We start from the raw sequence: 17,422 nt of genomic DNA on the forward strand, positions 1-17,422 counted from the left end.
TTTATATCATTTTGAAGTGTTCAGAAATCCACCCCCATATTTTCAAATTTTTAAATTGTTTTCAAAATGTCTTTGTTTATAAAAACACAAAATATTGTTATATTGACAATGCTAGTGACTTACCTTTATAATATTAAATATAATATAGTAATTCATAAAATGTAATTAAATAATTTACGGTAAATAACATCTTGTGAAATCTTTACCAAATGCATCATATTTGGTATCGCTATTTATTATGAGTAGAAATACTTCAATGACAAATTCTTAGAAAAGAAGATGTGTTTGTGAAACACTGATGCCCCCGTTTGGCAGCTTATAGCGAGGATTGAAGCTTCATACATGCAAGTTAAACTCGGTCAGTGTTAACAGGTAAAAATTTTGGTATCCCACGGAAGGTCTTGTTCACAAGAAATACACCTGTGGAGTATGAAAGTCCTAGTTCTAAATGTTCAAAAGTTTGTTTTTTTAAGTGGGTCATGCTCTATGGTCAAGGTCAATATTAATATGGATTAAAAGGTTTTGTCCCAATGAATATATGAATGAAGTATGAAAGCCCAGCACCAACTGCACAAAAGTTATGGTTTTTTCAGTAATTGGGTCAAATTCCAAGGTCAAGAGGTCAAATTTGGTGGTACCTTAAAAAAGGTCTTGTCACGAGGAATACACCTGTGAAAAATGACAGCCATAGCTTTGCAGAGAAGCAGACGGACGGACAGGACAAAAACTATATATCTCCGAATCTTCGGTTGTGGGGGTATAAAAAACATATTGTTGAGAAACGTGTCGCCCGACCTTTAAAAGGATTTGTATTGCAGTGTGCACGTTTTACAACTATGCAGAGCTCGTGCATTTTTTTTTTTTTTACAGATAACCTTTGACATGTTTGGGCTGTTAAAATAAAAAAAGTTAAATATAGGACGGAAAAATGATTCACTTTCAAGTATTCGCCCACATCACGTCAGGTTAGTTACAGAGAAATGGCTGTTAAGATTTTTAAAAATCCAGACCTCGGAGAATAATATGTCAAAGGCCTCTTTATTTTAGCTTTACTCAAAAATATGACTGGCGGAGATTAATTAATGCAATGCCAGTAATTAAGGATTGAGCGAGTCGAGTCATTTATTGTAATAAAGTGAGTTAAGGCAGTGAGGTGCATTATCAGCTAATTGTTTTCTTCGTTAGGTTGACTGACCAAGGCGTTATAGGTTTAAGTTTAATAAGCTATTGTGTATGCTTTTTGACAATGCCTAACTTTACGAATAGATAAGTACTTCATTGTGAAAGTGTATCAGTTAAAGCTAAACGAATTAGTTAATAGTTACAAGTCCCGGTTTTTTTGTAAATGTTGTGGTCAAACATGATCTAAAACCCATTATTCTAAAATACTTTGCGTCGAAATATGATCCCAAAGTACTTTTCCCTTAATATAAACACTCAGGTATATTTTTCAAAAAATATTATAAATTTCAAGGCTTATCGGAGCGAGTTTTATCGTAAAGGTTAAACATTTTTCACGTAACATTTTTCTTTTTAACGAACAGATCCAGCACAACGCTTGGTTCATATGGCATGCGGATGCGTTTTCTCAAAGCGCCAATTTAATATTTATTTAATGTTAAATCAATACAGGTACCCATTCCAGGTGATAAAAACCGCAAGTTTATTTTCCCGAAATTTTGGAGTAGCTAACTACGCATTTTTGATCACGGACGACTGCGAAAGTTCATTCATTCATAAATATGTAAATCACTTGAAATCATTGCGCTCATAAGTGTATATAGTACGCTCATGTCCTATTTAAGTTAAATCTGCCAAGGGAAAAAGACAACCTACACGCTTTTACTATCGTATAGGATCGCTTGTTTAAAGTACAATTTGTGACAATGAGCATGCTTGCATTTATGGAGGGGACTGCACGTGAATTCTCCCTGTTTCTAACTTTTCTACTGGTATGCTTCACCCACGGGCAAGGAGGATATTCAACTTTTGGAGTATGTTCGGTAAGTTGGTTAAATTTTAAACTGCAAATTGATTTGGTGGAATTTATCAACAACAACAACAATTTTTTTTTCTTCTTGTGCCTTCTCTTTTTTTTTTTAAATGTATGGCTTCATTTTGTTTCTTTTTGAATTTTTTAAAGAAAATTTATTTTTTGCTTTGTTTTTATTTTTGTTTTTTGCTTGTTTGATTGTTTGATTGATTTTATTTTATTTGAGCGTATGTTAAAAGGCTGGTGATAATTTATCAATCGTGAAGTGTTGCATCACTTTTTAAATACCAAAAATGTTTTGGGAATAGGTTTTTATTGATATTATTATTTTCTTATTTTAAAAATTTAAAACCATTTTATTCCCTTAGTAAACGCGTGTGTGCATAATAAAATAGAGCTGGCTTATAAAAAAAATTTAATAGATTTCTAAAGTTAAATGTTCAGTCAAGATTTTATCTTTGAACTTTGGATTATTACACCTTGTTGTATAAGAAATTGAATCAATTTAAAATACTACCTCTAATCTATAAAATACTCAAAAGTCATTGACGTCAGGGGGAAAAAATCAACATTTTTAAACTTCTTACGGAAGGCAGCTGATTTTGAATAAATTACATAAAAAAATTAAATACAGTACACAGATAAATTCCGGTATTGTGTTCGAGAAATAGAGAGAAAATCGGACAAGAAGGAAAAGTGGCAAACACCCGAAAAATAGTAATCTCGTATATACAATAAACTAAGCAAAAATAATAATAATAATAATTAAAAAATAAATGAACAAAACAAAAAAGTCAATAATAGTAAATAAAACATAAAAGAAAAGAAGACCCCGCACGTATATTTCGTTCATTAACATTAATTGAACTTTAACTGCACTTGTTAAGGAAATGTACAAAATATTTAATAATTAGAACAATTCGGAAAGTACAGCGATAATATGATTGACGGGACACTAGTATATGACTTCCTTTACTAGGATACATAGTCAATAAATTAATATATTTGTGTTACATTACATTACTGAAAATACATTTATTAGATCTTATGCAGTGTGTATGAACACTTAAAAGAATTAAGTCTATCCTTTTGTTTAAAAATTAATTTATATAAAGTGCATTGATTTTTTTTTTCTCAAATTTTTATAAAATTTACCCCTATTTTATCATAGGAATTAAGTCATTCAGTTTAGATATTTTACATATTTTTTCCAAATTTAAGAAATAAGCACGAAAGATATTAGTTGTCGCCAGCGCGTGACTTTCAGAATGGGTTCCAGACAAACACTGCTCGACTTTCAACAACTTTTCAAAAAAGCACGAAATGACTTCAAAAGGACGTCTTAGCTCGATTTAAAAAAAAATCCCAGACAAGCACAAATCAACTTTCAACAGCTTAATTCTCGGATAAGCACGACAAGCACTGCTCGACCTTCAAATGTTTCTCCGACAAGCTTAGCTCGACTTTCAAATGTTTCTTCGACAAACACGACTCTACTTTCCAAATTTTCTCCGATAAGCAGACTCAAATTTCAAACGTTTCCGACAAGCACGACTCGACTTTCAAATGTTTCTCAGACAAGCACGACTCGATTTTCAAATGTTCCTCCGACAAGAACGACTCGACTTTCAAATGTTTCTCCGACAAGCACGAGTCGACTTTCAAATGTTTCTCCGACAAGTACGACTCGACTTTCAAATGTTTCTCCGACAAGCACGACTCGACATTCAAATGTTTCTCCGACAAGCACGACTCGACTTTCAAATAATTCTCCGACAAGCACGACTCGAATTTCAAATGTTTATTCGACAAGCTCGGCTCGATTTCAAGTGTTTCTCCGACACTTTCAACAGCTTTTCAGACAAGCATGTCTCGACTTTTAGAAGCTCCAGTCCACATCAAGGTTGTCGAGGGCAATCTTAGTTTGTCATCACCGTGTCATGTAGGTTTCTCCGAAATCAGACAAATTCCTATAACCACGCGCTTTGAAGTTTTATTAACAATAAATTTTAACAAAAATCATTGATCACAAGAAATTCTCAACGAGTCATTCATCTTATTTCTGAAAAAGAAATTAATAACTCTTCAACTCATCAATTTTACAATTTCCTTCAACTTGTGGGAGTGTTGCTCATTAAGACTGTGTTGCAATAAACAAATGTTGAATAGCAAATGAAGAATTAATAATTTTTTTTAATTTTTATTAACATTAAAAATTAATTTATAATTTTATTATTGTTTATGAAAAAATAAATGAAGAAAATAATGTTCCTATCAATTGCAACTATATCGCCTTCAAGGCTAAGGGTACCAGCATTTCAGAAATATCCAATAACAATCTATGATTTATTCCTTAATTCATGTTAATTTAGGATTTAATTTGAAAGAAAGTTGAGGCTATTTGCAGCATAAAATTTTGCACTAATAATAAATATAGTAAACTGTTATTTTAGCATTCAGTGCAAATTAAAGTGCAACTTATTTATGATAATACTAATTTGTGATAATAGTATGACTGTATCGCTCTTTAGCACTTACTCTTTGCATTTCGCCGACGCATCTTCGCACTTTCGCTCCTTCACCTTCGCCACTTTCGCCTTCGCAACTTGCATTCTCGCATCTTCGCGTAGCTCCAACGAAACACCATTAAAAGTGTAATGAACGTTAGATAATATAGCAAATTAGGGTTACTAATCTGCACCACTTTATAAGAACAGATTTGTACTATAGTGACAAATTTATCAAGCAATAGTAGGCGGATAAAAAGATTAGTTCTAGCATCTTTGTATATATTTAACACATAAACATAAAGAACAATATACATGTATTGATAATATTGCGTTTATGTAGATGTGTCTTAGTTTTGTATGAACTATGTTGCATTATATATATATTTAAAAAAAGGAAAAATCGGTAGGGAGTTTTGACCTTTGTATTTAATGTTTTTATGTCCCTGTTAGAAGATTCGGGGGTACATGTATATAGTTTTTGCCCTGTCCTGTCCGTCTGTTTGTCCGCAAAATCTTTAACCTGTCTGTATTTTGAAAAATTGTTTACAGACAGAGTCCAGAAGAGCTTACGCGATAGTAAGGTGTCTGTTGTCTGTCTGTCCGTCTGTCTGTAAACATTTTTTTCTTCAAAATGCTGCTCCTCCTACAGTTTTGATCTGATTTCAATCTGTCTTGGCACACCAGTGGACTACACTAAGATACATAATTTCGTGCCTCGGTAAAGTAATAGAAATACCGGTCTAAGATTTTTTGATGTCCTAATACAGCTTAGATACTTATTGATGAATTGGAAAAATTTTTCATCTTAGTCGTAACGGTGTATTTCTCATGAAAAGACCTTCCTTGGGATACCAATAATTCTACCCTTGACCTAAAGAGTTTAACCTGCATTTGAGAAGCTTCAACTCTTGCTATAAGCTGACAAACAGGGGTTGGGGGAAGGGACATCAGTGTTTGAAAACCACTTCTTTTTTTTTGGGGGGGGGGGGGCTTTTTGACTAAGAAGAATTTGTCCACATATTTTAGGTACATTTTTACCCCTCGAGATTTTCATTCGACCACTACAAAAGGACGCAAATCAATTTTTCAATTTGATTCATTGTTACTGCATATATGTTAAAGAACATGTAACTCTGATGTTTACATTGTGTGCAGTTTTAAAAAAGATAACTCGCAGAAATCAGTCACCATTAGAATCATATACATACTGACGAATTTGATAAAAGTTAAAGAAATAGTGGGTCTGCAAGGAAATAGTCTCATAACATCTAATGAAAAATACTAGTATTTCCAACTCTGTAAAGGGGATTGATTATCTCATTTTTTTGTTTAACATTTGTTTTAAGTACGAGTGACAAATGAACGACTGAAATGTTTTGCTGTACAAACACAAGTTACACGTGTTGTTTTTGCAAATCCCCCCAAAGAGGAAAATGTTTACTAAACTACCTTAAAGGAGGTATATTCGTGTAGATAATTCTGTTATGCCAATATTTATCAGAAAATACGCCGGGGAGATCAAAATTGCACGTTCTTGCTTTAGAAAACTATAATGGATGCTGGCTATAGGCCAGTCACAAATGGTCAACTGCTTCCCCAGCGCGGGATAATGCACGCAACGACCTGATAGAAGACAAGTCAAAGTCAACACTATACTGACCAATCCAGAGATATTTAGCTGAGTCACAATTACAATTTACACAGATTAAAGGCCATTTGCTGTACATAAAACACTGAAATATTTCACACTGTTGACCGAAAATAAACAATCACTTATCGGGATTACTAGTGATAAACGTACTTTATTGAAATAAGAAAGACGAGGAAAAATACTTAGTAGGAGGGAAGTGCCAGTCATTGCACGACCCCCTTCGAAGATCAAAACCAGATCATTTAACAATTAGGGTAAAATATGTGAAGATGTCCAATTGAACGCGAAGATCACACGACAAAAAGTTTCTAGCTGGTAGTGTGAATACCATGTTCTGTTCAATTATATTTATACTTCTAAAACTTTAAAAAATGCAATTCAGATCCCCAAATCTGTTATGTTAACTTGCAAACTACTTTGAAGACATGTATAATCAAAACGACAAAACGGGGCACATATATTAATGTTCTACAAATGTTCCTTGCATGTGCCCTTGAAAAGCAACTGTGTGATGAACAGAGTTAAAGTCTCAATCACGTATAATTTTATTTCTTTGTAATTGGCTTCTTTTTGAAAGGATGTAGGGTGGTTTTTTTTTATTTCAGAAGTTTTACTTTAATACTTTGAGGTGACATTTCGCCGTGTGCGTTCTTTGTTATTTTCTGTGCAAAGGTCGTAAAGTTTTGAACATTTTTCAGCATCTTCTCTTGAGCTGCTAAACTGATCCAAACTGAAATGATAAAATAAGATGGAACCCAAACTCATTCGGGTGTCAGTAAAATTATGTTTTCCACTTTAATTCTTTTATCACTGTATATCTGTTCATTAGTAGCCACTAGTATCTTTCATAGAAGTTATGTGTTCCAATACCTTTCTCTTTGTCCTCATTTATAAAATAATTTTGTCATTTCAACTTAATGCAAAGTCACTTTCTGGTTAAAATCTCATCTGTTCTTTATGCTGTTTTCAAATCTGCCCTTAACTACATAACGTATTCTGCATGCTCTTGCAATAATGCTTCAGTAAGGTGACACCTGGCCAAAACCGCAAGATTTCGTTTCCTTTCCGTGAAATCCTTTAAATAAAACTCTGTTGAATTTCAAACAAATATATTTTTCTAATTAAAAATGCATTGATTATTATATAATTTCAGTCCAAAATGGATGTTTTGACATCGGAGGGGATCTACATTGAACCAATCGCCAAAAGCTTTGTCCGGCTGCACAGATTACACAAACCTTTTGGAAACGGGTAAAAAACCATCTAATGTTTGCAATGACTCACGTTTACTCATACCCCCATTTCCTGTTTTGTGAGCTTGAAGCACCCGCTAGTTCACTGTGGTTTAACGCAACACTGAGAAGATAATTTTTCACCTATAATTATCCTTGATTATCTAGTGAACACAAATAGGGGGGCCTTAATAGAAGAACAAAATTGCACTTTTTGATAGAACACGTCAAGGGACTATTCGTTGGCCATGTCTATGTACCCTTGTTTTTTATTATCAGGGGGACATTAAATTTTCATTGCAAAGATAGATAAACTGGTAATTGCCGCGATTCTATAATAGTACATACAATTTACGAGTGCCGAAAATTTCCGTATCTAACTTTATGGTTTATTAACCTTTCAATATATATTTATCTTTTAAAAAATTATAAAATATTACATCGAGCGAAAATTGTCTATTTTCGTGCATAATGCACCAATTATTTTCAATGTCATTAAATGATTTTACGACAGAGCACCTTACTAGAAGCAATTTTCCAAAGAAAAAGAAGACACGTCTCGTGATACACCTTGCACTGCGTTGTCGGGTGAAGTAGTGCAAGCTTCAAAGACTTTTAAAAAAACTGCAAACTTCGAAAATTTTAAATAAGTTAGGATTTTCAATTTTAAAAAAGACATCATGATTGTTAATGAAATTGACATTTACTTTTATTAAAGCATGGTCGTAGGAACCGAGGGAAAGGGGGGGGGGGGGGGCACGGGGGTATCCCCTAACTTTGTTGATATATAGAACACGATTGAAAACATAGCTACACGACTTGCATTTTGTGCCCCTCAATAATAACGTCTGGCCTGGGGGGCCATAAAACTTAGACGAGGTCAAATGATCTCAGTCTCACTTTTCCACTATTAGTGAGCCTGAGATCAAAAGTGAGCTCGTCTAAGTTTTATGGCCCCAAGGTCTGATGATATTTTTTTTTGTGCTAGTCAAGGAATTTTTGGTAGTTGTCAGTGCCCTCAACTGAAAATGTATGGCTGCCCCCCTCCCCCCAAAAAATTGCTCTTGTAGATAAATGGTTTAAAATATGAAATTTAACATTCCCTCTGATTAATAATAATAGTTGTATCAGTAAAAAGCAGCTAGCATAAACTTTTCCTTAAAAGAACAGAGCTGATGAACTTGTTTTAATTTAACAGACATGTACTTTCGCTTGAAATGAACGCAACTTCGCCCAATGGAGTCGTGTTTTATATGGCGTCAAAGCACCAACATCCGGACAAGTCAGAGTTCATTGCCTTGGAGATTGTTGACCGTTATTTTCGATACCACATCAAATGTAGCCACCTTAACGCAATGTTGACAGTGCCAAGAATAATTGCCAACGATAGGAAATTTCATAAGGTGGGACACAAATTACATTTATGTAAAGTATACATTTATACGGAAGTAAGCTATTAATCCATTGTTTTACTTTTTTTACTTTACTGATTGAGGTGTCTATGCTTTGATTCTTGGTTACCTACTCAAAATCTTTAATTTTAGATTTCATTCGAAAGATCTCGATCACGAGGAAAATTGCTGATTGATGGAAAACGTTTCTTTCAAAACTTCCGGGTGGAGTGCCAAGGCTTCCGGTCCATTGTTTTAGGTGGACTCCTTCTAGAGGACCGGAAACATACAAATCCTTTACAGGTATTTCTGACTGTTATGTTCTTTTTAAAGCCCCAGCATTTATTGAAAATTATTTCTAAAATACTCGTTTATGCTAGGAACTATGTACATACAGTAATACCTCATTTGGATCATTGAAATACTTTGCCTTTATTGCCAGTAAAAGTAATTGGATTTCATTTAAGTTGAGCATAATAAGAGTTCATTCATGCTTTTTCAAAGATGAAATAAATCCTTTTCCTAAACAGTCTATTTATCGCATCGATTTCAAAAGAAACTGATACTGATTTGTAAATTTTCTTTTTCATTGGTTGTGAATTTGATTTTTATGTTTTGTAACGATATCTTTAAGAAAATGTTTGAAGAACGAACCATAAAAAGCTGTTTTGATCTAAGGTTGCAAAAAGGGGCGTAGCGTGAATTTGATCTTCGATAATTCTTTTGTCAATGAAAACTTAGGGAACCATGTAACGGAAATTGAGAAATATAGAATATCTTTCATATACTAAGGGTTTAGATTGATAAAGCAGTTAATATCACAGTAAACTTTAAGGTCGTGAATCTTTTTCAATGAGGACATTGATTTGGGGCGTTGTAACTTTTTTGGTTTCGGTGTCTTTCATTTTGGGTATATTAAATCATCGAGGCGGAATACCGCTGTATTGTCCTTTTCGCTTTTGTTTCGACGCATGTGCAAATAGACATTTGAAAACATATGAAAAAAATTGCAAACAAGAAGTATATTTAGTTTCCTGTCTGTTCTTATCGTATCGGTCATAATTCTGCAACACCTGCTGTTCCTTTATTTGATTTCTTCATTCATACAAATTCCATACGGTGATCGAGGAAAGTTAAGAACCTATCGTTCATATTTCTATAGACTCTGTTTCTTTAGACTCAGGAAATTGTATAATTTAATCAAGAAAGATGCAATCCAATAAAAAAAATGCATTATTGATAAATCTACACAAATCGGGACAAAAGGCTTAAATTGAACTATTTTTAAAAGATGGGAGCGTGTTGGACTATGGATATATACTGGTCAATGCGTAAAATGCCACAAATGTCATTTCAGCTGAAAGAGCGAAATTAAATTGATTTAAATGGGGGAGGTTTAATTCCAAATTTTCATCTTTCACAAAATCAAAACTTTGACACGTGAAACAGACTGGAATAAAAGCATGGGACGGATATAGCATGGGTGTGTCGTATACTTCTAATAATGAGACGCACAAAATAGACATGTACGAATTGCATCTCCTATAATTAGTAAGGACTGTTAACTGACACTTAGAAATGGGAAGCGCTCCACCGCCCATCTTTGCCATTGTGTCGAAATTTAAACTATGGATCGCAACAATTACCAACCATATTCCGGGCCCTTTATAAACATGTCAAGAGCTGTTTGCCAATATGACAAATACACATCAAAGACATATGAATCCCGAGTTAAAACAAGGACCTAATTCTAACTGAGTATACGTCTTATGAAATCAGGCTTTGGTACCTCGTCTCCTTAAACACTGGTACCAGTCGCCTACTCATACAATTTAATTTGGTTAACCGGTGTCTTAATTTTGCATCAATGATTTTATGCCAGTTTCCGTACCATCAATAGTTTTTATGAAAAATATCTGACTAAAGTGCGTTTAAATATTAGTCGGAGAGTGGTACTTTTCAAACTGTGCTAGGTCCTGGGATAATGACTGAAACCTGTCTTAATGCGCAGTTATTTAACTTTTACATGTAGTTAATGACACCAATTTAAAGTGCATTTCCGTTACATTTCAGAAATACGAATCCCATTTTGAAGGATGCATACGCAACGTTGATACCTCGACTGGTGTTGCGGCTGAGCCTCGTTATCATGCAGTATCGCAATGTCATAACACGTGACAAATCACATGACAGGAAGCCTATGTCCTTCTTCATCACGATTGGTGCAACCATTACCCTGTCTCCCATTGATTCTACAATGGGACATTAACCACCGTGGCAAAGTTAGCCCGGACTGTTTCGTTTGTCGTGAATATGTATTATACACTTTATGGAGTCTTAGTACTGTTTACTGATTGAAGCAATGTATTAATCATAACCGTCCTTATATATATGTGTTGCAAGCGAAGGATGCGTGATCTCAGTTGTATAAATATATGTACATTAGTCATCTACAGTCAATTTGAATGAATCTCATGAAATAAAATGTCTGAAAGATATTGTCAACTTGATGAATTACTCATTTTGGTGCCCTACTTGAGGTAGTGAAATGCTGACATAATATACGAAATAAAAAGCACCACAGAATCTAACTCATCTTCATATCTTAATGTTTTGACTTGAAAAGAAATTGATAGCAACGTAGCAACTAAGTTTTATGATAAACGAGATGACATTAACTTTTTCTATCATTAATTCCTTAAGCAATATACCATTATCAATTGCAGATAGGGCTCATGTCTCCCAGTTGATTCATTTTGCAAGAACGTGTTCTAAATGTATTCAAATTCTAAAATGACCCAGGTAATGACAAATTAGTTGAGAATACAAGGATATCAACCATTTGACAAAGGATGCTTACTCATTAAGTGCACATAACCCCATCTACGTTTTCCCTCTTGTATATCAATATCTGATACCAATTTCCATTTTTGTAAATTTTAAATATTGGTCCTCTAATGTGTGTAAAAATGGTATTTTATCTACATAAAATCATAAGGAAACATACAAGGGCACTTTACCATGGCCAAAACTGCATGTTTTCAATGTTCGATAGGAATGCTCATGATCGACTGTACTGATGAAATATAAAAGAAAACTTGGTCATGGTCTAACCTTCGCATTATTCTGATAAGAAGCCTTTATATACATAAAACCCTCGTCTTTCACGAGTATTTTCTCACGAACTCCTGAGTTCTGAACAGCCATGTTGTCGTTCACTGTTTTTGCTGCTATCCTCACAATTGCCTACGGCCATCTCTGCCTCTTCAGCCCTCCACAGAGGGGCACCATGGACGGCATCAACAAATCCGGTGCAGCAGACTGCCTCCTCCTCACCGGGCCATGTGGTGGGAGAGCAAGGGGATCGACTGCCACCAAAGTGACCGCGGGGCAGAAACTGAGAGTTACCTTCCAGAAAAATCTCGATCACTGGGACCACACGCCTGGAGATTTCAAGATAAAGATGGGGGACGAATCTCGACACTTGCAGACTTTGTCAACCATCCGTGATAACGGTGAGCCATCACTCTATGTGTATACAACGGAAGTTACCGTGCCAACAGGACTTCCGGCCCAAAGTGTCTTGCAAGTGGTCTACGAAACTAAAAACTCAAACGCTCCTGCTGCCTTTTATCAATGTAGTGATCTTATTATTGAATAAGTATATATTTGTTTTTAATTTATTATAATTTTTCGATAAACTGTTAAAAAATAAAGGACTTTACGTTTTCTGATTTTCTGTTCATCAGTGTTCATTCAGATGCTTAAAATGGATTTTTAGGATTACAACATAAGTAAAAAAAAAAACTCCTTTAGTTTCATAATATAGTTTTGAGGCAAAAACGACGATAACCAGAGTTCGGTTATCCTGGATTTTCTTCTAAGAAAATAACCATCAATATACTTGTAATTTTTTAAATCTTAACAAGGTGTCTCTGATCTTTGGTTTGCGCTTTTGAACCAAAACTCGTATACCGTATGAAACAGAAGTGAATGAATAAGAGCGACAAAGTAAGAAATAAACCATGTAAAAGTCAAAGTGCATTCCGGGCAAAGGTTTTGCGAAGTAATGACCGAGTTGGGATCTGAGAGAGAATCTCCAAAAGTTCTCAGAAATTTGATAGCTTATTTGATTTAACTGATTTTGAGGTGAAAGATCAAGATTTGCAACAGAAAAAAGTTTTCAAAATGATTACCACGGTGCGGTTGTCTTTGAGCTTTTTTGAGTCTGCTGCATGTACGTATCTTGATTGATTGTATGTTGTTTAACGTCCCTATCGAAAATTTTTCACTCATATGGTCACGCCACCTCTTGCCGGTGGAGAGCAACTAATTTTGTTCTATACTCGACACTCAGAGCCAATGAACAATGAGGGATCTTTTTCGTGCTACCACTACTGCGACACGGAACATCAGATTACACGGTTTTATCCGAAGGACCAGTCTCCACGTCCCACAGTGGGATTCGAACCCGCGACTTAAGGATCGACTCCTCACTTCGCGAATCTAGAGCAGACGCTCTAACCACTGCGCCACACGGGCCGTATCTTGAAAAGGAGCCAAATTAATTTTGATGGCAAAGATCAAAGGACAAAAATAGCACCAAATGGTTAACTAGGGTTTTAGATAAACAAGCAAGGTTAAAAATATTCATACATTGCTCAAAAGAGTTTCAAGATGATAACCTGGAGTATCTTTTAAAACTTTTGTGTTAAATTTAAATTGAAACAAAAAAAACATTCTTAAATGGAGTGAAGTGGTTTCCAGACTCACTTCCACATGTACAATTTTAGTACATGTAAAACTAGCACACGTACTTAGTATATCAGTTCATAGTTTTTGTAAACATAATTTATTTTTAATGAGGCAAACCTTGAATCTCATCATTTGTGGTCCGTCGTTTCCATAAGGTACAGAAACATTAAGGATGTCCGATCCTCAGCCAGGAAGGATAACTCCCAAAATTAATATTAAATTTAAAATGCATCATGATGAAGCTTGAAAATGAAATTTTTTCATGCAACAATTTTCATTTTATTCATCTTTATATGATTCAAGGTTTTTGGAAGTCTTAGAAAAGGTGTTATAAAAAGTTGACATCTTTACCCTATAAAAGGAAAAAATAAATACAGTTTTAGAGAAATAAGATTTTCTTGAATTGAGCCTTAGATACTAATGCTAATTAGCATGATATGGAATTAGAAGTGATTTGTGATGTCTTGCAATGATAGCAGAAGCATTTTACACTGTGTATTATATAATACATGAAGGAAATAGAAGACATAGAATATTAATTAAGTATAAAAAAAACATGACAATGCCTCTGAATGCCTGGATACCTATTGTTCTTAAACCTGAAATATATTTGTTGATCAGTATGCAAATAGAAAATGCGTAACTGATATTCATATTCACTTTTTCTGCAGAAATATTGGAGAATTGACAATTTTCCTTATATAACGTGATTAACTTTAATGTTTAACTATAAAGAAAAACTGTGGGTAAATTTAATTACTTTGTGGATTCAGGGATATTTTTATGAGTATTTTCAATTACTTAACTACTAATTTTATGAACCTGAGGATCCGACTACCTTAATCAATAACCACAGTAGAACTTTTGACAAGAGAAATAACTCTCACTCAGACGAAAGGCTCATTTTCTTTTATAAATCATGTAAAAAAGGACCTTTCTGTAAAAGCAAAGCGATGTATGATGAGTGAAAATATGTGGATTTAAGATATGAATGACATTGCTTTTGGAAAACCATTCGCTTTGAGGGAAACATTTCATATGACCAAAGGGAGGAAAATGACAAACGTCACAGCCCCAGCCCTAAGGGGACGGCATTTTGATTCTGATTGGGGGGGAAAATTAAAAATTATTAGATTTTCCCCTCGCTTTCGCGAAAGCGAGGGGACATTAAATCTAATTCGTTTGTTAGTCTGTACTTCTGTCCGTCCGTCACAAAAATTTAACCTTGGTCTTATCTTATGAATGAGAAGAGATAGGGCCATTAAGCAGGGAGGGATCTTTTTCGTGCATCACCTACTGCGGACACAGGACCTCGTTTTATACGGTCTCATCCGAAGAACCAGTTTCCACGTCCCACAGTGGGATTCGAACCCGCGACGTAAATCACCTTTAAAAAATTTAAACATTACTTTGAATTGACCATAACTTTTGAATAAGAAGAGATTAGGGTTTCATATTGTACATGTTTATTACCTGTGACAAGACCTTTCTAAAAACACTATGATTTTTTACCCCATGACCTTGACCTTGAAGTTTGACTCACTTAGAAAAAAAAGAAAAATTACTTTGAATTGAGATGAAAAGAGATGGGGATTTAATTCATATTAAAGATGTATTTTACCTGTGATTAGACCTTTCTAAATAAATAAGGATTGTTGACCTTGTAACCTTGACCTTGAACTTTTATCTACTTTTCAAAAACTTTAACATTAGTCATAACTTTGGAATGCGAAGATAGGACTTTCACATTAAACCTGTTTATTTCCCATGACAAGACCTTTCTAAAAGCATGATTTTTTGACACCTTGACCTTGATGTTTGACCTCCTATTCAATTTTTTTTTATCTCATAACTTTTCATTGAGAAGAAATAGGGCTTACATATTTGACATGTGCATTACCATGAAAAGATATTTCCCAGCATGCTATGATCTCTGACGTCTTGCTCATTTTTTTTCCAAGTCAGTGTAAGAACAGATTATATATTTCCATTAAGATGAAGGGCGGATTATTTATTTCAAAATCTGTCACCCCCCTCCCCATTCCCTTCAGAATCAAATGGTCGACCACTAAAATGCAGTCGTTAAAATTTTCTGTACGGAAAGTTGCAACCTGCATGAACACATCAACGGCACGCCAAAATCACAAAAATGAGCTAAACATAGTTTCACAGTTGATAAACTAGTTTTATCTACTGTAAACTATAGTTTACAAACCGTGAACTATGGTTAACAATTCGTTAACTATAGTTTTCATCTGTAAAACTACATTTAACGGTTGTTAACTATAGTTTACGAATGCTAATCTACGTTTATCTGTCTGTAATAAAACGCTAACAATAGATTTCGTTGATAAACATAGATTCATGTCTGTAAATTATAATTTACGATCATGAACTATATAGTTAAGAGTTGTTAATCATAGTTTCACAAATCGTGAAACTGTATTTATCAGATAATTTATGTTCCGCAATCGCAAATGATTTGTTTAATCAGTGTTAATTCTAGTTTACGTCTTTCTGAAACATAGATTATCGCGTTAACTATAGTTTACAGATGTAAAATATAGATTAGGCCAAAAAAAATTAATCAATTGTTTCTCAGGCCAAAAAAATCAAAATTCAATGCGGCAGGCAGGCTTTTTTTTTTTTTTTTTTTTTTTTGAAGCAGGATTTAGTCTACACCTTCTTTTTAAAGTCATTTGTTCAATAAAATGATAATATCTACTAATTCTTAAGTTTTGTTCTCTGAAATTAGTTATAATATGTATTCAACTTTAAATAATGTTATTCCAAACATTTATTTAAAAGTTAACTTATAAAAAACTTTAGATTTAGAAGAAAGATATTGTTTTTCTAATAAAAACGTCTATCTTAGTATTTATGAAAAGGGCAATAACTCGATTTTCTTTTTCAACTTGGAAAAATAGAAAATTGGGTTATTTCCCTTTTCAATATGTCAATAAAATTGATCAAAGCGGCCGTTTTTTAACTGATGCGGCGGTGCCTGAGAAACTATTGATTAATTTTTTTGGGCCTTAACGTTGTTAACTATAGTTTACAGTCCGTAAACTAAAGTTAACAACCGATAAACCTAGTTTATCGACTGTGAAACTATGTTTAGCTCATTTTTGTGAATTTGGGGTGCCATACAAATCATCCACAGGTACCTGACGTTACTTATTTTTCTGTTAATAAAAAAAAAATATACCCATACCTAATAATTAGGTATGGGTTTATTTTTTTTATATTAAGAAAAATAAGTAACGTCAGGTGCCTGTGAAGTCATCATTTCAAATTTCGAAAATCTCAGCATTACTTTAAAATGTCATAACTTTTGAAAGAGAAAAGGTAAGTTCACATTACCTGTGATAAGGCCTTTTAAGTATAATTTTGGATCCTGTGAAATTGACCTTGAAGGTTTACCTTGACCTTGAAGTTTGACTAACTTTTCAAAAACGGTAACTTTACGTATTATTTTGATTGAGAATAGATAAGGCTTTCATATTTAACTTGTATTACCTGTTTATAATTTCATTTTTAATTTTCGTAAAAAAAAATTACTTAGACTATGGATTCGGAGCATGGGAATTTGGCATTCAAAATATTTCTGTTTTTCGTTAAATAAATAAAAGAGCCCTATTTAATAATATCTTTTTTTATGTTTTTATTTGGGGAAATATTCTTTATAAATGTCAGGTGCCTGTGACTTGGAACTTTTCTGGGTTTTATGTTGGCAATAACCTAGTTCCTAAAGCAGATAAATTGATCAGTGAGACGTCAAGGACACACATTCTCCTGCAGTGATTTCAAGGTAGGTGGCTCTGTGATTGACACGGTTGATGTGTGGTTATTTCTATAAAGAGAAATGCTTGACACTTTTCTTGAATGAA

The 17,422-nt window shown here is 33.9% G+C and overlaps 1 protein-coding gene across 1 annotated transcript; it reads left to right on the forward strand.

Moving 5' to 3' along the window:
* Nucleotides 1-1,653: 1,653 nt before the first annotated feature.
* Nucleotides 1,654-11,368, forward strand: LOC134254532 (uncharacterized). Its single transcript, XM_062737057.1, has 5 exons — nucleotides 1,654-2,003; nucleotides 7,308-7,405; nucleotides 8,585-8,789; nucleotides 8,931-9,080; nucleotides 10,851-11,368. The coding sequence occupies exons 1-5, from the start codon at nucleotides 1,887-1,889 to the stop codon at nucleotides 10,953-10,955; spliced, it is 675 nt and encodes a 224-aa protein (XP_062593041.1). The 5' UTR covers nucleotides 1,654-1,886; the 3' UTR covers nucleotides 10,956-11,368.
* Nucleotides 11,369-17,422: the final 6,054 nt, after the last annotated feature.

Source organism: Saccostrea cucullata, unplaced genomic scaffold, assembly GCF_032062105.1.
Source record: "Saccostrea cucullata isolate Sc308-1 unplaced genomic scaffold, CSIRO_AGI_Scuc_v1 ctg19, whole genome shotgun sequence".
NCBI lineage: Eukaryota > Metazoa > Mollusca > Bivalvia > Ostreida > Ostreidae > Saccostrea > Saccostrea cuccullata.

Excerpts from the sequence above, each read along its gene's own strand:
- LOC134254532 (XM_062737057.1), top strand. The coding sequence starts at position 1,887 with ATGAGCATGCTTGCATTTATGGAGGGGACTGCACGTGAATTCTCCCTG. Across the intron at positions 2,004-7,307 it reads CAACTTTTGGAGTATGTTCG|TCCAAAATGGATGTTTTGAC; the intron begins GTAAGTTGGTTA and ends ATATAATTTCAG. Across the intron at positions 7,406-8,584 it reads CACAAACCTTTTGGAAACGG|ACATGTACTTTCGCTTGAAA; the intron begins GTAAAAAACCAT and ends TTAATTTAACAG.